At 43.1% G+C, this 23055-nt stretch overlaps 1 protein-coding gene across 5 annotated transcripts in view; it reads left to right on the top strand.

Annotated features, from left to right (window-relative positions):
• ano3 (anoctamin 3) overlaps positions 1-23055 on the top strand; it is a 573601-nt gene that overhangs the window by 512492 nt on the left and 38054 nt on the right. For all 5 annotated transcript variants that reach the window (XM_072592732.1, XM_072592727.1, XM_072592730.1 and 2 more), the window contains 6 exons: positions 81-245; positions 772-808; positions 4036-4147; positions 8464-8521; positions 11403-11500; positions 16870-17015. In XM_072592732.1, coding sequence (XP_072448833.1) covers positions 81-245; positions 772-808; positions 4036-4147; positions 8464-8521; positions 11403-11500; positions 16870-17015 — 616 coding nt within the window. The remainder of the gene's footprint in view (positions 1-80; positions 246-771; positions 809-4035; positions 4148-8463; positions 8522-11402; positions 11501-16869; positions 17016-23055) is intronic.

The following is a 23055-nucleotide window of genomic DNA, read 5'->3' as shown; positions in this document are numbered from 1 at the left end:
GTGTCTGCTCCCCTTTACCATCACAACGTTTCTCAGTATGACTCAACAGTGTTCCTTTTCTTTTCTTCCATTGGCTGTAGATTCTGCTTGTCCTGGCTGCAGTCTTTGGGGTGGTGGTGTACCGCCTTGTGACGATGGAGATCTTCTCCACGTTCCAGTGGGATTTTGTGAAGAAACACTGGCAGTTTGTCACAGCAGGAACTGGTGTCTGCATCAACTTCATCATCATCATGTCTTTAAACGTGGTGAGTGCGGGCGGGCCAGCACACATCCCCCCATCACCTTCACAAGCAAACCCCCATCCCAACCCCACTGCTCACTGTTAATCTTGGTGTGCCTGAAAGAGAAGCTTGTAAAATTTGGCAAATTTATAGCTTTTCCAAAATGTTTTAAATAAAAAGCCTAACTTCTACTGTGAGAATCAACCAGGGTGAAGGTAGAGGGCTTGTGGAGGAAACTAAACAAGTGCAGATATTGTCTGCTGAAAGGTTCAGGTCGTTTAAATTCAGCATGAGGACTGATTTTTAACATTGCTCAGGATTGAGCTGCAGATTCACAACTGTTAAGTTAATCCTTTTGATGAATAGAGTACTACAGATGAGTGAAACACTGGCAGAGGGCTATTTCGTACCTGCACATTGGGTAATCCATCAGAAGAAGCTACAGCACAAATTCTCTGAAGAGGGGAGTTTACTTTCACAACTAACACCATGCTTCGGTTAAGGGTTTGTACAGTTAAATGTTTGACTTTCTGCTTATTTTTGTTTCAAGGTTTATGAAAAGGTTGCATATCTACTGACAAATTGGGGTAAGTCAATCCTTTTGAATAAGTGGCAAATTCCAGGGAACAAAGGTATAAAGTGAAGGGGGAAATGTTCAATGGAGGTTTGCGAGGCAAGTTTTTTACAGAGGTTGGTAGGTGTCTGGAACACGCTGCCAGGAGAGGTGTAAAAACAGGTACAATAACAATGTTTAAGAGGCTTTTAGATACACACATAAACAGGCCAAGAATAGACGGATACAGATCACATGCAGGCAGATGGGGTTAGTTTAGAATGGCATTATGGTTGGCACAGATATAGTGGGCCGAAGGGCCTGTTCCTGTCCTGTATAGTTCTATGTTCTTAACTCATCCTTTGAATTATTTAACTTCTGAAAGACAAAATGCCTACATTCCATCAAATAAAATCTTGCAACTAAGCAAGATTTAGGATGCATAGGATGGGGAAGGAAACTGCAGGGAATGGGCACAATAGAAATGTAGAGCTTATTCAAGGACCAGCTACTGCCTGCCCTTGATAACTGTATACCTGTCAGGCAGGGAGGAAGTGGTCGAGTGAGGGAGTTGTGGTTTTCTAAGGAAGTTGAATCTCTTGTCAAGAGGAAGAAGAAGGCTTATGTTAGGCTGAGACGTGAAGGTTCAGTTAGGGTGTGAGAGTTACAAGTTAGCCAGGAAAGACCTAAAGAGAGAGCTAAGAAGAGCCAGGAGGTGACATGAGAAGTCATTGGCAGATAGGATCAAGGAAAGCCCTAAGGCTTTCTCTAACTATATAAGAGTGACGAGAGTGAGATTAGGGCCAATCAAGGACAGTAGTGGGAAGTTGTGTGTGGTGTCAGAGGAGATAGGGGAAGTGCTCAGTGAATATTTTTCATCAGTATTCACACTAGAAAAAGACAATGTGGTCGAGGAGATTACTAAGGTACAGGCTATTAGACTAGATGGGATTGAGGTTCATAAGGAGGAGTTGTTAGCAATTCTGGAAAGTGTAAAAATAGATAAACCCCCTGTGCCAGATAGGATTTATTGTAGGATTCTCTGGGAAGCCAGGGAGGAAATTGCTGAGCCTTTGGCTTTGATCTTTATGTCTACAGGAATAATGCCAGAAGACCGGAGGATAGCAAATGTTATGCCTTGTTCAAGAAGGGGAGTAGAGACAACCCTGGAAATTATAGACCTGTGAACCTTACTTCAGTTGTGGGTAAAGTGTTGGAAAGGTTATAAGAGAAATGACTTATAATCATCTCGAAAGGAATAAGTTGATTAGGGATAGTCAACACAGTTTTGTAAGGGGTAGGTCATGCTTCACATGCCTTATTGAGTTCTTTGAGAAGGTGACCAAAACAGGTGGATGAGGGTAAAGTGGTTGATGTGGTGTGCATGGATTTCAGCAAGGCATTTAATAAGGTTCCCCATGGTAAGCTATTGCACAAAATGCAGAGACATGGTATTAACAGTTTGGATTTAACAGTTTGGATCAGAAATTGGCTAGCTGAAAGACAGAGGGTGGTGGTTAATGGGAAATATTCATCCTAGAGTTCAGTTACTAGTGGGGTACCACAATGATCTGCTTTGTGTCCACTGTTGTTTGTCATTTGTATAAATGACCTGGATGAGGGTATAGAAGGATGGGTTAGTAAATTTTCAGATGACACCAAGGTCGGTGGAATTGTGGATACTGATGAAGAATGTTGTAATTTATAGAGAGACATAAATGTGCTGAAGAGCTGAGCTGAGTGGTGGCGAATGAAGTTAAATGTGGAAAAGTGAGGTAATTCACTTTGGAAGGAGTAACAGGAATGCAGAGTACTGGACAAATGGTATATTCTTGGTGGTGTAGATGAGCAGAGAGATCTCGGTGGCCAGGTACATAGATCCTTGAAAGTTGCCAACCAGGTTGATAGACTTGTTAAGGTGGCATATGGTGTGTTAGCTTTTATTGGTAGAGGAATTGAGTTTTGGAACCATGAGATCATGCTGTAGCTGTACAAAACTCTGTGCCACCACATTTAGAGTATTGCATACAGTTCTGGTCACCACATTACAGGAAAGATGTGGAAGCTTTGGAAAGGTTTCAGAATAGATTGTTTTCAGAATAGGATGTTTTCAGGTATGGAGGGAAAGTCTTACAAGGAAAGGGTGAGGGCCTTGAGGCTGTTTTCATTAGAGAGAAGAAGGTTAAGAGGTGACTTAATTGAGACATATAAGATAATCAGAGGATTAGATAAGGTGGACAGTGAGATCCACTTTCCTCAGATGGTGATGGCCAGCATGAGGGGTCATAGCATTAAACTGAGGGGAGATGTTCGAGGTAGTTTCTTTACTCAGAGTAGTAGGGGCATGGAATGCCCTGCCTGCAACAGTAGTAGAACCGCCAACTTTAAGGCCATTTTAATGGTCATTGGATAGGCATAATGATGAGAATGGAATAGTGTAGGATAGATGGGTTTCAGATTGGTTCCACAGGTCAGCGCAACATCGAGTGCCAAAGGGCCTGTACTGCGCTGTAATGTTCTATGTTCTAAAAGGCTAGCCAATTTAATGCAGTTATCTTTCAGCTTTATTAAAACTAAACATATGTGTAGACCTAAAAAGAAATGTATTTCTTAGCATGAATGTTAATTTGAAAATAAAATTTGAAGTTATTTGGGCTAAATGTTTAGAAGAGGCTTCATTCACTGTTAAGGTGAACCACAGAGAGTTAAAAGACTAAAGGAAAGCGTTCAGAAAAGATTTCCAAGGATGTTGCAGGGTTGGAGGGTTTGAGCAATTGGCTGAATTGGCTGGGATTATTTTCCCTGGAGCATTGGAGGCTGAGGGTGACATTATAGAGGTTTATAAAATCATGAAGAGCATGGATAAGGCGAATAACTAAGGGGTTTTTTTCCCCTCAGGACAGGGGAGTCCAAAACTGGAGGGCATAGACTTAAGGTGAGAGGGGAAAGATTTAAAAAGGACCTGAGGGGCAACATTTTCACACAGAGGGTGGTACAGGTATGGAATGAGCTGCCAGAGGACATGGTAGAGGCTGATACATTTACAACATTTAAAAGGCATCTGAATGGGTATATGAATAAGAAGGGTTTAGAGGGATATTGGCCAAGTGCTGGAAAATGGGACTCGATTAAGTTAGGATAGCTAGCCTGCATGGATGAGTTAGAACGAAGGGTCTGTTTCTGTGCTGCACATCTCTATGACTCTTTGACATCCCTTCATTTTTATTCGATAACTTATGCAGACATTATCTATTGTTGCAGAACATCCTCGCACAGAATCTGAATGGGAGAATAGCTTTGCTCTCAAAATGTTTCTCTTCCAATTTGTAAACCTTAATAGTTCAATCTTCTACATTGCTTTCTTCCTCGGCAGGTGAGTGGCATTCTAAACTTTGGACAAGATTCCAATTTACGGCATATCCTCAGTTGTGCACAAGTCCATATCAAATGAATCAGTGTCAGTCGATATGTACTTTTCAACCAGAAATATTTAATTTCTGATGCACAGTTTTGAGATGTAGAGCCATTGATTTTGATTTACAATGAAGTTTGTTTTAAGTTGGGTAAGTACAAGTTGCTGAAGTGTCTGTTCTAACCATTGATCCCTTTTGATAAATGCTTTGTAACATTGTAGTAAACAAATAATGGACTGATTTTAGATGATGGGCACTTTGAACAATCTTGAGAAAGGGAGATAGAATCACAGCCTCCCCTTACGTCAAGCTGTTGCCCATAACTACCTGGAGGTTATGATCTGGACCTTTTGAGGCCTTTACGTCATCTACTTTACCCCATAGAACTGAAGTGTTAGTGGCATATTGTGGCCAGATAGGCCACCCAAAATAACTGATTTATGATGAACTTCAATCAACTGGCCATAAATTAAAGCATGCTGGGTAATGGAAACCAGCCTTGACTAAAGTGACTGTGTCAATCCACACACTGCAGAATCCAGACAGGCTACAGCTGCCCACAGTTTGCAAACAAACTTGACAGTTGTAAACCCTGCAAGACTCACCTGGAGTTGGACTTGAATGGGACAATGGAATGTCACCCTTAGGACAATTGGGCGCATCGAGTCATTCACCAAACATGGAGGGGCCTAGCATCTTTATTTGGAAGAGACTGTATGCACCCAGCACCTACCATAATGGACACCTAAGGGCCACCCAGCCATCAATGTGCCAACCCCTGGTTGGGTCAAATTGGTCAGAGTAATCAAACCTGACCAATCCATTGGCAGATCCTTAAGACCCTCCCAAAATGGCACAAAGACTCGGAAGGATAAGAATTTCCACAAAACCCCACTCAGGGTGGTAACTCGAGAATAACCACCCAAAGAGAAGCCAACCCTGAGACTCCTTGGGAGGGCATCAGATGCCATCATCACCTGCAGCCTGGCCAAGTTCTGGTGTGGTGTTATATGATCATTCAAAGTTAAACTAAAGCATAAGATAGTTTATTGTTAGTTTATAGTAGACTTGATTATTCTAATGTTAATTTTGTCAAATAAATGAGTATTATTGTCTATCGTTTTAAGAGTCAACTCACAGTTCTTTTGCTGAATGCAAATTTTTAAACACATTGTGTGACAGATACAATAACATATACTTTCATCAACTGAGTTTTCAGATCTTGTCAATTTCACAATCCCATTCAGTTCTGAAGGTCTTTGGAGTGAAGGAGGAAATCCAGGGTTCTTACTTTATAAAATAAATTACACAGTCACTGCTGCAATGAGTGACATTCTGCACCAGTTGTAATTGATTAAAGTAAGGTCTGTGGGGAGCCATGGATGTTTGACCAGCTTGCTGTGTTAAATCATTTAACGTTGTACTGGGAAGCACAATTCAGCTGAGTCATGGGGAAAGTAGCTCTGTGTTAATCTCTGCTGGCCAGTTACAAACCTGCCTGACTGAACACCACCTCATCTAGGCCAAACGTTGTTGAATGCAACTTGTGGTTAATACTTGCGTAATTGACTAAATCCTGTGGGATTTACAAATGGAGCTGTAAATTTTAATAAACACGGGGCCATGGTGTGGGGAGTGCAGACGGAAGTGTAATGCTGGGTTTGTGAAATGTGGGAGATTGTGTTACTGAATTATTCACTGGAGACACTCACTTCATGGCCCCATTAGCACAAGCAGGCGCTTCTCCACAAATTCTCAATGATCTGTCAGTCAGGCTGCAACCAGACACTCACACTGTAAAGATGGTCAAAAGTATGACATATCACAGAGAAATCCACTTCTCCTCCTCACTCCCTCCTTGTACTCTTGCTTTCACTAAGCTCCCCCCCCCCATCTCACTTTCACGGGTGAACCGGTTCCCAAGACCATTGTATCTCAGCATGAAATATTTCCTCTCTCCCAATGCTCACCAACCCCACCATACCCCAGACCCAACAGGACCACAGCCTGACTGCCACACATTCCTAACATGTGGTGACATCTCTTTAAGGACCATAGACTGAAAAGGTGCAGATGATCCACACTTGTGGCTCAATGTTAGACCATTATATAGAACATCGAACATAGAACAATACAGGGCAGAACATGCCCTTTGGCGCTTGATGTTGCACCGACCTGTGAACTAATCTAAGCCCACTCCCTACACTATCCCATCGTCATACATATGCCTATACAAGGACTGTTTAAATGCCACTAATGTGGTTGAGTTAACTACATTAGCAGGCAGGGCATTCCATGCCCTTACCACTCTCTGGGTAAAGAACCTGCTTCTGACATATGACATCAGCTATGCAGCTATGCCCCTCCATACAAGCCGATGTCATCATCCTAGGAAAAAGACTCTCACTCTCCACCCTATCTAATCCTCTGATCATCTTGTATGTCTCTATTAAATCCCCTCTTAGCCTTCTCCTCTCCAATGCGAACAGTCCCTCACCCTTTCCTCATAAGACCTTCCCTCCAGACCAGGCAACATCCTGGCAAATCTCCTCTGCACCTTTTCCAATACTTCCACATGCTTCTAGTAATTAGCGTTTGTGAAAACTGCCACATGTTTTCAGCTTTGTGACCATGTTAGTTCAAAGGGGTGACTCCAGTGACTGACCTCATTGAGCTTGACCCATGTTGCTGACCTGTTTGTTTCCGCATGTCTGCTTCCCGCGCATGCGCGAGCACATATATACGCACACGCACACGCACACGCACACGCGCACTCACTCACTCACTCACTCACATATTCACACACTCACTCACTCTTCCACCTTGGGTGACTGTCTGTGTGGAGTTTGCACATTGTCCCCTAATCTGTGTGGGTTTCCTTTGGGTGATCCAGTTTCCCCCCACAGTCCAAAGATATGCACGCTAGGTTGATTGGCCATAGGAAATATGGGGTTACAGGGATAGGGTCGGAGTTGGGCATGAGTGGGATGCTCTTTGGAGGGTCAGTGCTGAATCAAAGGGCCAAATGATCTCTTTCCACACTGTAAGGATTCTGTGTTCTTGTTGAATGGTCGAACACACTTAAGGGATTAATTGGCCCACTCCTGTATCCAGTTTCCTTTTACATTAAAAGATGTCTTTACAGTATTCATCTGGTTTCTCCACCACCTCAGTACAAAACCTCAGCATTTCCACATTGCAAACTGGATAGTTAAAAACTCATTGCCATCTCAATAGTGGAGCCAAGCATAAAAATGTCCATGCATTCTGACATGTTGTATAAATAAAATATTTATTAACTTCATTCAGGAACATCTAGTAGACCAAACTGTTACTGATTTGATGTTGATCAAATGTTTTCTTTCCCAATTGGTGAATAACACCCCCTAGAAAGGAAGGGCTTTTATTATTTTAAAGTTGGATATGTTTGTGATAACGAGGAAAAATGTGCTGTTAGACGTAAATTGGACTGCACATTTCTTCTCAGCAGTCCAGTATCAAGGAAGCCTTGACACTGCTTTTGTGCTCAAAGTATACAAAAACTAATGTGTGCTGCCTTCATTCACTATAATTCCTTTACTCGCAGGATTGATGGCTTTGTGTAACAACTTGTCAGGCAGGGTATGAGAGGCATTCAAATAAAAGAAAAGATAGTCCTGGGACATTTAATTCAGAGTTGCATTGCCTCACCGGGACAACTCAACCAAACTGATGAGCAGAAGATCTTCAGCTTTAGCTTTTGTTCCTTCAGATCTGCGTTCTTTTGCCACGGTTTATTCAACTTTGCCCAATTAACTCCAGGTTACTGTTGCTAACAGTTTATTATTTATTCATTCCCAGGATAAGGGCATCACTGGCAACGCCAGCATTTATTGCCCATTCCTAATTGCCCCACATGGCAGTTAAGAGTCAACCACATTGCTGTGGGTCTGGAGTCAAATGTAGACCAGACCGGATAAGGCAGATTTCCTCCTCTAAAAGGCATTAGGGAACCAGATGTTTATCTTTCCAACATGGTCATCTTAATTCCAGACTTTTATTGTATTCAATTCCCATCACCTTCCCTGGCAAGATTCCAACCTGTGTTCCCAGAACGTTACCTGGGTCTATGGATTCATGGTCCAGTGGTAAAACCATTATGCCATCATCTCCCCATCAAGTGTTTTATTGCAAATGCCCTTGAGTTAATCACAGAAAATGGAATTAGTGGACGTGGTTGATATGCTGATTCAGTTTTAACCAATACTGCTCTAAAATCCTCTTGTGTGTTGATCAGATTTGCAGGTCGACCAGGTGCCTATACCAAGCTGTTTCACAGGTGGAGACTGGAGGAGGTACTAATCCATTATCTTTGTTTTCTTGCTTGATATGCTACAGTTGTACTCGTCCCTTTCAAATTGCTAACACAGTGCAAGAGATTAGTGGGCGGCACGGTGGCACAGTGGTTAGCACTGCTGCCTCACAGCGCCAGAGACCCGGGTTCAATTCCCGCCTCAGGCGACTGACTGTGTGGAGTTTGCACGTTCTCCCATTGTCTGCGTGGGTTTCCTCCGGGTGCTCCGGTTTCCTCCCATAGTCCAAAGTGTGCAGGTCAGGTGAATTGGCCATGCTAAATTGCCCGTAGTGTTAGGTAAGGGGTAGATGTAGGGGTATGGGTGGGTTACGCTTCAGCGGGGCGGTGTGGACTTGTTGGGCCGAAGGGCCTGTTTCCACACTGTAAGTAATCTAAAAAAAAACAGTCATGCTACAGTGCAAGGCAGTTAATGGAAAGTCTGAAGAAAGATGAGCTTATTTTCATTTGGCCTTTCAGTGGTATTTCTCAATAATATCAATGTTAGACATGCAGATGCATCTGAATCTGTATTCAATTTGATGACATAACTATTAGTTTACGGGAGCAGAAGATGTCTGATTTTCAGAGTCCAAATGTTTGAAACAAGTGCAGCAGTCAAAATCTTTCTTGTTGTGAATGTGTTGCACTATAAGTTAAAAGGATGACTTTTCCCAATACCACTATGCTGATGTGAAGGAAATATACAAACTGTTCCAATCCTTTTATTAGAATGTGGGAAAAAAGAACAAAGAACAATACAGCACAGGAATAGGCCCTTTGGCCCTCCAAACCTGCGCTAACACATTTTGCCCTTCCATAATTCACTTACAGGATCCGTATCCCTCTATGCCCTTCCTATTCATGTATTTGTCCAGGTCCTTCTTTAATTGCTATTGCATCTGCTTCCACCACCTCCTCTCAGAGCACGTTCCAGGCACTCACCACCCTTTATATAAAACATATCTCTTTTAAACATCTCCCCCACCCTGTACTTTAAACCTGTGATCCCTAGTAATTGGGAGAAAGTGAGGACTGCAGATCAGATTGAGAGTGTGCTGCTGGAAAAGCACAGGCAGCATCCGAGGAGCAGGTGACTCGACTTTTCAGGCGTAATCCCTTCATGAGAAATGACCATGATATAATTCCTTATTCCTGATGAAGGGCTAATGCCCGAAACATCGATTCTCCTGCTTCTCAGATGCTGCCTGACCTGCTGTGCTTTTCCAGCACCGCACTCACGATTCTGATCTCCAGCGTCTGCAGTCCTCGCTTTCTCCGAGTTGATTTCAATCCTACTGTGAATTGTCTTCCAAGGATGCCTACCTTGAAGAGGTTCTCCTCCTCTCGGTATTCCTGATGAAGGGCTTATGCTCAAAATGTTGATTCTCCTGCTCCTCTGATGCTGCCTGATCCCCTAGTAATTGACCTCTCCACCCTGGGAAAAAACTCCTCATACTTTCCACTCTATCCACACCATTCGCAAGCTCATAAACTTCTAGCAGGTTGCTCCCCCACAACCTCCTGCATTCCAACCCCAATCTACTCAAATATTTCACCATAATCTCTCTGTTACAGCATTTGGCTCAAATAATGACTTCCGAGTTCAATGCATTCTTCAGCGGAGCTGATGTCTCTGTTCTCCATTTGTCACCCCTTTTACCAGAAGAATTTTTAAAAGTTAATTTGTGAGATGCGGGTATCATTTCCTTGGTCAGCATTCATCACCCATCCCTAATTGCCCCAGGGAAGGTGCAGATGAGGTGCCCTGAATATCTGCAGTCCATTTGGTATAAGTAGATGCACAAAGTTGTGAGGGAGGGATTTCCAGAATTTTGACCCCTTGATATGTAGGATAGGTGCATTAGTCAGAGGTAAATCTAGTCAGAGAGCAATAGGGGAGGGGAATGGGTCTGGTTGGGTTACTCTTCGGAGGGTCGGTGTGGACTTGTTGGGCCAAATGGCCTGTTTCCACACTGTAGGGAATCTATGAAATTCTAACACTGAAAGAAACTTGATATAATTCCAAGTCCAGATGATGAGTGGCTTTTAGGGGAACTAGCAGGTGGTGGTGCACCCAAAAATCTGATGTTTTTGCCCACCTAGATGGTAGTACTCCTGGGTTTGGAAGGTGCTGCCTGAGGATCTTTGGTGAATGTCTACAACGAATCCTGTAGATGGTACACACTGCTGCTACTGAGCATCTGTAATGGAGGTTGTGGATGTGGTGCCCAATCTGCTTCGTCCTGGATGGGTTTCAAGCTTCTTGAGAGTTGTTGGAGCTGTATCCATCCAGGCAAGTGGTGGTGCTCCATCACATCTGCAGATGATGGGCAGATTTCAGGCAATCAGGAGGTGAGTTACTCACCATAGTATTCCCAACCTCTGGTGCCATGCTATGCCACAATCATCTGTCTCACATCTTCTACAGCTGTAGCTGCCCTTTGACCTCCACCATCCAGGTGGTCAGGGTTGACTTTCCTGCCCTTCTTGTTCCCATTTTCCCCTCCAAAAAACATCACTATCACCTATCAGAAACGGCCAAATGGTTGATCTATTTTCTTTTCTCGATGTCACTTTTCACAGATCCTTTTGCCGTTGTAATTTCATGCAAGCATTCAGATTTCAAAGGCCTTTCTGAGGCGTGAAGTGGATATAGTGTAGGATTTTCTGAATTTTTTTTTTGTCCCTTGTTGGAAGCTTGAACTTTCTGATCTGAACGTACCCAAGGGAACCATTTGGGGAGCTGATTGGAGAAACCAATTATGCTTGAAATGTTGTAGCTGCTTTGAGTGTAATCCTAGCATCCTACACGTCATGCATGTATTTAATGCTTCCGTATACTTAATGTAATCTGATAAATCTTTACCTCTTATTTGACACAGTGTCACCCCAGTGGCTGCCTAATCGACCTGTGCATGCAGATGGGTATCATTATGGTCCTGAAGCAAATGTGGAATAACTTCATGGAGCTTGGCTATCCGTAAGACTTTTCATTTTCAATCTCGGCTGGAAAGCCAATTAAGATGAACTCCGTGTGACATTGAGCGCTTAATTCCCTCTAGTTTGCCTCCCAGATGCTATATTTGGAATACGTTTCCTCTTGCCGACCACAAAACTTGACTGATGCGAACTAGAATCACTCACTGACAGAGACAGGGTTTTTTTAAAGAATATTGCATTCATGAATGCGTTTGGGAAGAATAAAATCCACACATGTTCAAAGTTACGTGAATCAGATGACCCTAATTTTTATTGAGCTTTCTCAACCTCCAGTCCAAAAATCCCCCAAATCAGGAGTAAATTAGGCAGTTGCCAAATCTCCACACACCACCCTTTAGCAACATCACTTCCAGTGCATGATGGGAAGGTGCCAATGTTGGCCTGGAGGGGGGATGGAGGGGGGCAAAATCAGAAGTCACATGACACCAAGTTATAGTCCAGCAGGTTTATTTGAAATCACAAGCTTTCGAAATCACCTGCCCCCTTCATCAGGTGAAGTCACTTCACCTGGCGTCATGTGACTTTTGACCTGCTATGCAAATAGGACAGAATGGTGTAAGCAGAAAGGAAGCGGTGTCCTATTTGGTATTTGCTGACCAGGTCTGATTGTAGCATCGTGCTCCATCAGCGACAGTTCCAGCAGGGTTTGGAGAGAGAATGCAGGAAATATTCACAGGACCGACCCCAGGAAAGAGGGACTTCTGATATCTGCATAGGTTGGAGAAGCTACTGCTCTGCTTGAGAGGGAGAGAAGGTCAAGGGAGATTTAATAGAGGTGGTCAAAATCATGAGGGATTTAAACAGAATAGATAGGGAGAAACTCTTTGGTGGAAGAGGTAAGAATCGAAGGTCACCGATTTCAGATGATTGGTTAAAGGTCCAAACTCAACTCGATGGAAAATATTTTAATCTAGCAGCTGGTTAAGATCTGGAATGCACTGTCTTGGAGTGTGGTGGAATTTAGGTAATTATGTTTTTTTAAATTCATTCACCGGATAAGGGTGTCGCTGGCTAAACCAGCATTTCTTGCCCCATTCTAAATTGCCCAGAGGACAATTAAAGAGTTAATCACATTGCTGTGGGTCTGGAGTTACATGTAGGCCAGACCAAGTAAGGATGGCAGTTTCTTTCCTAAAAGGACATCGGTGAACCATTTGGTTTTCTTGAACAATTAACAATCTTCATTAGACTTTTTTTTTCCCCAAACAAACTGAACTCAAACTCCACCATCTGCAATGGTGGGATTTGAACCTGGGTCCCCAGGACATTGCTTGGGTTCCTCAAGTCTGGTGACAATACCACTTAGCTGTTAACCCTCCCTATAAGCATTGCCACGGAAAAGGGTTAAAGAGCAAAAGGACAAAAAAACCTGGGTGTGGATCATGCTTAATTGGTGGTGCTGACATAATGATGATGTGATTGGACCAGAAACCCAGACTACTGGTCTGCAGGCATGGGTTTGAATCCCTCCTGGTAGCTAAAGAAATTTAGAATCAGTAAAAATCTAGATTTAAAAGCTAGCCTAATGTGACATGTGACTATTTTTCTAAAAATGTATCGAGTTCACTCATGTCCTTCCTTTAGTGAAAGAACCTACCAACCTACATGAATATGCTTTATGCTCGAGCCCTGGGCAGCGCTGTCGAACAAACAGACCCAGGGGTCTGTTGACAGATGCATCACAGGTAAACCAGGTGGTAAAGAAGATGTTTGGTATGCTTGCCTTCATGGCTCAGATCATTGAGTACAGGCGTTCGGACATCATATTGAGGTGGTACAGGACATTGATGAGGTCACTGTTGGAATACTGTGTACAGTTTTGGTCACTGTGCTATAGGAAGGATATTATTAAATTGGAGAGGGTGCAGAGAAGATTTACAAGGATGTTACCAGGACTGGAGGGTTTGAGTTATTGGAGTAGGCTGGGACTTTTTTCACTGGAGCATAGGAGGTTGAGGGGTGAGCTTTTGGAGGTTTATAAAATCATGAGGGGCACAGATAAGGTGAATAGCAAAGGTCTTTTTTCCTAGGGTGGGGGAATTCAAAACTTGAGGGTGAGAGAAGAAAGATTTAAAAGGGACCTGATGGACAACTTTCTCACACACTTCGTGGTTCGTTTGTGGAACCGACCGCCAGGGGAAGTGGTAGATGTAGGGACAATTACATTTAAAAGATGTTTGGTTAAGGTTTGGAGGTATATGGGCCAAGTGTAGGCAGGTGGGACTCGATCAGTTTTGATAAACTTGGTTGACATAGACAAGTTGAACCAAAGGGTCTGTTCCCATGCTGTATCATTCTCTAACTGTCTAACTTTGAATTTGGAGCCATCCAAAATCTCCAACTGTAGCTTGGACTTGGGGGCTAGCTCAGAGGGTGCCAAATGCCGGGTAATTGCACATTGGATGTTTCAGCTTCCCGGGCAATTCTCGGAGAGTCAGCTACATCAGAACATCCTCACCGTCTTGACACGTAACTCCCATCTAGACTGCTGAAGCAATGGTCTTACTCTTGGGTGATCTGGGCCTGTGTTTATTAATAGACTGTATGTGAATGTAAGGATGCTGAGCAGGAGGCTCAAAGCTGGAAAGAGGCTAACACTAATGGAACTTGACGGACGACCAGCATTCCCTTGGATTTTCATACCAGCTGTGTGCATGCGTAGCATTGGCTTCCAGAATCAAGTGCCAATGCTAATCCTGTGAGTGGAAGATCAGGGCTTTACACATGACACCACTGCCATCACTGACACCATCTTCAATTCTGAAGCCATAATATTATCTAGTATTAGAAAACAATGTTTTCTGCGCACATTTCTCTTCTAACGCAGGGACAGTGCATGGATCATTCGAACTTTCCCAGAAAAGTGCCGAGAGGGCTGTGCAAAGCACCAGTGACCTGGGTTCAATTCCAAGCTCAGGTGACTGTCTGGACTTTGCACGTTCTCCCTGTGTCTGCTTTGGTTTCCTCCCACAGTCCAAAGATGTGCACGTTAGGTGGATTGGCCATGCTAAATTGCCCAGAGTGTACAGGCATGTGTAGGCCAGGTGGGTTAGCCATGGGAAATGCAGGGTTACAGGGATAGAGAGGAAGGCTGAGTCTGAGCGGCATGCTGCACACAGAGTCAGTGCAGACTTGATAGGCCAAATGACATCTTCCCGCACTGTAGGGATTCTATGAGTTCATCAATCAGTCATGCAACTACACCTGCAGTCTTTCAAAGTCAGGCAAATGGGTTTAGCCTTCAGGCAGCATACACCGAAACAAAGAGAAGAGTAGCAGGGGTAAAGGATGAACAATCCCCTTGACTTGGCAAAAGTGAGGACTGCAGATGCTGGAAACCAGAGTTTAGATCAGAGTGGTGCTGGAAATGCACAGCAGGTCAGGCAGCATCCGAGGAGCAGGAAAATTGATGTTTCGGGCAAAAGCCCTTCATCATGAATGAGGAATTATATCATCCTACTTATGTATGAGGGACATAAAGTAAACTAAGATACTGAAAATGCTGGATATTGATACTAAGAAAAATAAAGAATCATTCTGGAGTCAAAATATCAACTCTGTTTCTCTCTGTATAGATGCTACTAGACCTGTTGAGTTTCTCCAGCATTCTGTGTTTTATGTGCCAAAGACTCCACTGTTCTAACTTGATAACACAACTTTGTTGAATGTAGATTGTGAAATATATTTTCATGACCAGAAGTGTGTAAAAGAGGTGGAGGAAAACAATGAATGAAAGACTGACAGATTGCTGTGTGATAATAATATACTGCAATTTTGTTGCTGGGCAGAAAATAGTTTAGTTACTGCAGCCCCTCCTTGACTTCCCTCTATATGGACCTGTCAGTATCCTGTTTGGCCAGAAGCAGTGTTGGCCTATTGACCTCCCCATTCTCTTCCCTGCACCATGTTCCCAGGATCAGGAGTGTGGGACTAAGGTACATACAAAATTTGAGGCTCAGCTCCCTCGGTTATGGAACAGGAGCTGGACCCCCTGCACAACCAACTTGGACGTGGAACATCAACTCCTTAAAGTTGCAGAAAACACAAGGGACCTGGTTGGATTGGGTGGAGGAGGGGTGGGGAGGTTGCTCTCATGAACCAATGTTATGTTTTGTTGGATGGAATTGTGATGTTGAACACCGTCCCTGCCACACCCCCAATGGGAAAGACAAGGGCAACTACCAAGGGTCGTCCGGGTGCCTGGATGAGGCAGTGCTTTTGTGTGTGTCTCGGAGGGGTCATCGATCTTGGTGCTTCATGTGAAAGACAGTACCCTCTAACAGAGCAACACCATCCGGGAGGGACAATGGTAATTTTTGTATTCAGTTCCTGCAGTAAGACTTAAACTCACAGCTTTCTGAGCCAGAAGTCAGTGTTACCAACTGAGCAACAGTTTGACAATGTTACTTGTGCAAACATTAAATTAGGAAGTGCACCATCTGAATACTTGCTTCAACAGAACAAAGTTTAATTTACATCTAATGCATGTCATCATTGCTACCATTAAGAATGCAGGATCTGTGCCAATTGTAGCAAAATATTTAATGTTCATGATTAATGATGATCAATTGGATTTGTAAAAACAAAAAAAAACTACTATTAATTTGTTAAATGTAGGAAAACTGAGGACCTGAGAGTAAGTAGGATATTAAAAACTTTTCTTTGTGTTATACATACCAGAAGCAATTTTCAGTTCTTAAATGGTGCAGAGCTCCAACTTCCTTGCAAAGTCTGCCATTTAGTGGTAAGAAGTGGTAGTGCAGTTGGTCTTATTGAACTTGGAATAAAACCATTGACACAACCTTCTTGCATTTTCCACATTCAAGGCATTCAAGTTTGCCAAGCTCACAACCCAGAGAGATGTACTCGCATTTTACATGTATTTCATGTCTGGAAAGTTTAATACAATGAATCTCCAAGGTGTGAATTTGCTTGTGACTTTCTGAACGCAGTGGTAGCCTCTCTGCGTCTGGATTCAGTTAATGCTTGGCCGCTTATGTATGAGGGACATAAAGCAAACTAAGATACTGCAAATGCAGGAGATTGAGACTAAGAAGAAATAAAAAATCATTCTGGAGTCAAGATATCAACTCCGTTTCTCTCTATATAGATACGTTTCTCCAGCATTCTGTGTTTTATGTGCCAAAGACTACACTGTTCTAACTTGATAACACAACTTTGTTGAATGTAGATTGTAAAATATATTTTCATGTCCAATGGTGTGTAAAAGAGGTGGAGGTAAACAAAGGATGAAAGACTGACAGATTGCTGTGTGATATTAATACGCTGCGATTTTGTTGCTGGGCAGAAAATAGTTTCGTTACTGCAGTAACTTCCTGATCTGTTCAGACTGTTACAGAATTGGTGGTCACGTCGGAAGGTGAAGAAAGCGGGTCACAGTGTGGAGAATAAAGTATATTTACCTCAGTGGGAAAAGGATTGGAATCTGCAGCCCATGAACATCCATGGCCTCATAGATGAATATCTCGAAATGGGTAAGACCCAGAATATGAGCAATGGATTTTAGCCTCATATTTCTGAATAAAGAGTCTCATGTTTTTGATTATATATTGTCTAATTTCAGTGTGTAACATTGAACACTATCCCTTATCAATCAAGGTAGCACCATAACACATCATTTTGAGAGTGTGATCTGTTGGGATTAGATTTAGATTAGAATCCCTACAGTATGGAAACAGGCCCTTTGGCCCAAAAAGTCCACAGTGACCCTCTGAACAGTAGCCCACCCAGACCCATTCTCTGACCCTACATTTATCCCTGACTAATGTACCTAACACTATTAGCATGGCCAATTCACCTGACCTGCACATCTTTTGGATTGTGGGAGGAAACCGGAGCACCCGGAGGAAACCCACGCAGACACGGGGAGAATGTGCAAACTCCACACAGACAGTCGCCCGAGGTTGGAATGGAACCCTGGTCCGTGGCACTGTGAGGCCATATTTTTATGTTAAGTGTGCATTTCATGGTCAATCACAGGTTGACCATAGACACAGATGTTAATTGCACATCATCTAAGATGCCTATTATTCAAATTCAGATCTTGGCTGGAGATTTTAACAATGTACAAGTAAACTTGTTAAAGATAATTGTTGATCTATAAGAAATGACAACTTTTACACATGAATTATATGTGAAAGAAAAATATATAAAATTGAAATACAAGGTTTATAGAGCTACAATTATTCAACAATAATTTAAAGTTTAGATTGAATTTCATTGCACATTTACATTGACTTCACAAATTAGGCTGCATTTTCTGGTATTCACCGTGTCTGTTGTAAGTTTAACTAATGTAACATTTTCCTCAAAATAAGTTTAGAGCTCAAATATATTTGAAAGATATTCTATTACAGAAGAAAATTGTTATGATTCCCAATTGTTGACGTTGTTACTGGACAAGCCAGATCCCAGAGTGAAACTTGGCTTGATAGATCATATTTTAAGACCATAAGACCATAAGACATAGGAGTGGAAGTGAGGCCATTCAGCCCATCGAGTCCACTCCACCATTCAATCATGGCTGATGGGCATTTCAACTCCAGTTACCCGCATTCTCCCCGAAGCCCTGAATTCCTTGTGACATCAAGAATTTATCAATCTCGGCCTTGAAGATATTTAGCATCCCAGCCTCCACTGCACTCTGCGGCAATGAATTCCACAGGCCCACCACTCTCTGGCTGAAGAAATGTCTCCACATTTCTGTTTTGAATTTACCCCCTCTAATTCTAAGGCTGTGTCCACGGATCCTAGTCTCCTCGCCTAACGGAAACAGTTTCCTAGCGTCCACTCTCTCCAAGCCATGTATTATCTTGTAAGTTTCTATTAGATCTCCCCTTAATCTTCTAACCTCCAATGAATACAATACCAGGATCCTCAGTCGTTCCTCATATGTTAGACCTACCATTCCAGGGATCATCCGTGTGAATCTCTGCTGGACACGCTCCACTGCCAGTATGTCCTTTCTGAGGTGTGGGGACCAAAACTGGACACAGTACTCCAAATGGGGCCTAACCAGAGCTTTATAAAGTCTCAGTAGCACAACGGTACTTTTATATTCCAACCCTCTTGAGATAAATAACAACATGGCATTTGCTTTCTTAATCACGGACTCAACCTGCATGTTTACCTTTAGAGAATCCTCGACTAGCACTCCCAGATCCCTTTGTACTTTGGCTTTACGAATTTTCTCACCATTTAGAAAGTAGTCCATGCTTGTATTCTTTTCTCCAAAGTGCAAGACCTCGCATTTGCTCACGTTGAATTCCGTCAGCCATTTCCTGGACCACTCTTCCAAACTGTCTAGATCCTTCTGCAGCCTCCCCACTTCCTCAGTGCTACCTGCCTGTCCACCTAACTTCGTATCATCGGCAAACTTCGCTAGAATGCCCCCAGTCCCTTCATCCAGATCATTAATATATAACGTGAACAGCTGCAGCCCCAGCACTGAACCCTGCGGGACACTGCTTGTCACTGGCTGCCATTCCAAAAAAGAACCTTTTATCCCAACTCTCTGCCTTCTGTCAGACAGCCAATCCTCAATCCATACCAGTAGCTCACCTCGAACACCATGGGCCCTCACCTTGCTCAGCAACCTCCCGTGTGGCACCTTATCAAAGGCCTTTTGGAAGTCTAGGTAGACCACATCCACTGGGTTTCCCTGGTCTAACCTACTTGTCACCTCTTCAAAGAATTCGAACAGGTTTGTCAGACACGACCTCCCCTTACCTAATCCATGTTGACTTGTTCTAATTCAACCCTGCACTTCCAAGAATTTAGAAACCTCATCCTTAGTGATGGATTCTAGAATTTTAGCAACAACCAAGGTTAGGCTAATTGGCCTATAATTTTCCATCTTTTGTCTTGATCCTTTCTTGAACAAGGGGGTTACAACAGTGATCTTCCAATCATCCGGGACTTTCCCTGACTCCAGTGACTTTTGAAAGATCTCAGCCAACGCCTCCACTATTTCCTCAGCCACCTCCCTCAGAACTTTAGGATGTAGCCCATTGGGGCCAGGAGATTTATCAATTTTAAGACCTTTTAGCTTTTCTAGCACTTTCTCTTTTGTAATGGCAACCATACTCAACTCAGCCCCCTGACTCCCTTTAATTGTTGGGATATTACTCATGTCTTCCACTGTGAAGACTGACGCAAAGTACTTATTAAGTTCTCCAGCTATTTCCTTATCTCCCATCACTCGGCTTCCAGCATCAGTTTAAAGTGGCCCAATGTCTACTTTTGCCTGTCATTTGTTTCTTATGTATTGAAAGAAACTTTTACTATCATTTCTAATATTACTGGCTAGCCTACCTTCATATTTGATCCTCTCCTTCCTTATTTCTCTCTTTGTTATCTTCTGTTTGTTTCTGTAGCCTTCCCAATCTTCTGATTTCCCAGTGCTCTTGGCCACTTTATAGGATCTCTCTTTTCCTTTAATACATTTCCTGACTTCCTTTGTCAGCCATGGCTGTCTAATCCCTCCCCGGATAATCTTTCTTTTCTTGGGGATGAACCTCTGTACAGTGTCCTCAATTATACCCACAAATTCCTGCCATTTTTGCTCTACTGTCTTCCCTGCTAGGCTCTGCTTCCAGTCTATTTTCGTCAGTTCCTCTCTCATGCCCTCATAATTACCTTTTATTTAACTGTAACACCATTACATCCGATTTTGCCTTCTCTCTTTCAAACTGCAGACTGAACTCTACCATATTATGATCGCTGCTTCCTAAGTGTTCCCTTACTTTAAGATTTTTTATGAAGTCTGGTTCATTACATAGCACTAGGTCCAGAATAGCCTGCTCCCTTATGGGCTCCATGACAAGCTGTTCCAAAAAGCCATCCTGTAAGCTTTCCATGAATTTCCTTTCTTTGGATCCACTGGCAACATTATTTACCCAGTCCACCTGCATATTGAAGTCTCCCATGATCACCATGACCTTCCCTTTCTGACATGCCTTCTCTATTTCCCGGTACATGTTGCAACCCTGGTCCTGACCACTGTTAGGAGGTCTGCACATAACTCCCACTATGGTTTTTTTGCCTTTGTGGTTCCTCAATTCCACCCACACAGACTCCACATCATCCGATGCTATGTCATTCAGTGCCATAGATTTAATATTGTTCTTAACTAACAAGGCAACCCCACCCCCTCTGCCAACTTCCCTGTCTTTTCGATAAGTTGAAAACCCTTGGATGTTTAACTGCCAGTCCTGACCCCCCTGTAACCACATCTCTGTGATGCCTACCACATCATAATCATTCACTACCGATCTGTGCCATTAGTTCGTCTGCTTTGTTACAAATGCTACAAGCATTAAGGTAAAGTGCCTTAATGCTAACTTTCTTATCATTAGAGATATTGGAAGTCATAAGATGTCCTAAGTTATCCTTCCTTTTTGCTGCATTCCCAGTCTGTCTCAAGTTTAAATCTGCCTTTACATATGCTATCCTCCTGCTTATCTTTCCATTTACCTCCATACTCCCTGTCGCTTTCACTTTTCCTTTCCCCCAACTCAGAAGTTTAAAGTCCTACTGACCACCCTATTTATCCTCTTCGCTAGAACATTGGTACCTGATCGGTTCAGGTGGAGACCGTCCCAACGGTACAGATCACCCCGGTTCCAAAACTGATGTCAATGCCCCATGAAGTGAAATCCCTCTTTCCCACACCAATCCCTTAGCCACATGTTTACTTCCCTAATTTTCTTATCCCTATGCCAATTGGCATGTGGCTCGGGCAGTAATCCAGAGATTATGACCCTTGAGGACCTGTAATTCAATTTCCTTCCTAGTGCTCGATAATCCCCAAACAGGTCCTCCACCCTAGCTTTGCTTATGTTGTTAGTCCCAACGTGGACCACAACAACTGGATCCTCCCCCCTCCCGCTCCAATATCCTTTCAAGCTGGTCGGAGATGTCCCGCACCCTGGCACCGGGCAGGCAATACACCATGCGAGACTCCCGATCCGGCTTGCAAAGGATACTATCTATCCCCCTAATTATAGTATCCCCTATAACAGCTACTTGTCTTTTTGCTTCCCCCTCTTGAATGGCCTTCTGCACCATGGTGCCATGGTCAGCCAGCTCATCCTGTCCAGAGTCCTTTTCCAGGGAGCAAGAATCTCGTACTTGTTGGACAAGGTCAAGGGCTGAGGCTCCTCCACTCCTGAACTCAGGTTCCCCCTACCTGCCTCACTTACAGTCACACTCTGATGTCCCTGATCACTAACTGAATGTGAATTACTTAATCTCCCAGGTGTGATTGCCTCCTGAAACAAAGCGTCCAGGTAACTGTCCCCCTCCCGAATGTGCCGCAGTGTTTGAAGCTCAGATTCCAGATCATCAACTCTGAGCCGGAGTTCTTCCAGCAACCAACACTTGCTGCAGATGTGGTCACTGCCATTCACAATGGGATCAGCCAGCTCCCACATCATACAGCTACAGCACACCACCTGCCCAGCCATCTCTGCTTAGTTAATTACTTTATTACTTTGTACAGGTTTGAGTTAAATACTTTCTGATACCTCTCTGCTATAGTCTTTTTCTAAAAACCAATTAATAGATAAACAAAAAAAAGTAATTTTTTAACCAGTCACTGATAAAGAAATAGAAAATCCTTACCTTAAAAAAAACAGAGTACTTAATAAGGGGGTTAGAGGAGGAGGGCGGGTAGGAGACACTGCAGTTGTAGAGTCTCAGGTTTAGCTGAGGATAGACATTCTCACCTTCACACAGCCCCTTCAAAGTTTTTTTAAAACAAAGACATCTGGCCTGGAGCTTTTAAGCTAAACTCCTTACACTGAGGTATTTTATTTTAAACATTCCTAAAAGACCTCCCTGTCTTGGGACAAACTATTTCACACATCCAGCTTCGGCCCAAGACTTCTGCAAAACTGCCTAAACTGAAAGTAAAATGCCTCTGTCCAAAGTTATGATTATGTCCTCTAAGCACAATCCCAAAAAAAGAAATTTCGAGTCTTCTATCATGCATTGTACTGTTGACTTTGTTCATTCATAAACTCTCCTATTGTAAAAACAATTGGTACCCAATCCTCAACCACCTTAAAGAAATAGAACATAGATCATACAACTTAGAAAAGTACAGCACAGAACAGGCCCATTGGCCCACAATGTTGTGCCAAGATTCAATCCTAATGTAAGATATAGTAACTTAACCTACGCACCCCTCAACTCACTGCTATCCATGTGCATGTCCAGCAGTCGCTTAAATGTCCCCAATGACTCTGCTTCCACCACCACAGAGTCCATGCATTCACATCTCTCTGCGTAAAGAACCTATTTCTGATGTCTCCTTTGTACCTTCCTCCTAATATCTTCAAACTATGACTTCTCATCCCAGTCAATCCTGCCCTGGGGAAAAAGTCTCTGACAATTGATTCTATCTATTCCTCTCATTATTTTGTACACTTCAATCAGGTCTCCTCTCTTCCTCCTTCTCTCCAGAGAGAAAAGTCTGAGCTTATTCAACCTTTCTTCATAAGGCAAGCCCTC

The sequence above is a fragment of the Chiloscyllium punctatum genome, chromosome 22 (assembly GCF_047496795.1).
Source record: "Chiloscyllium punctatum isolate Juve2018m chromosome 22, sChiPun1.3, whole genome shotgun sequence".
NCBI lineage: Eukaryota > Metazoa > Chordata > Chondrichthyes > Orectolobiformes > Hemiscylliidae > Chiloscyllium > Chiloscyllium punctatum.
The sequence above is the reverse complement of the archived record's forward strand: the minus strand, read 5'-3'. Positions and strand labels throughout refer to the sequence as shown.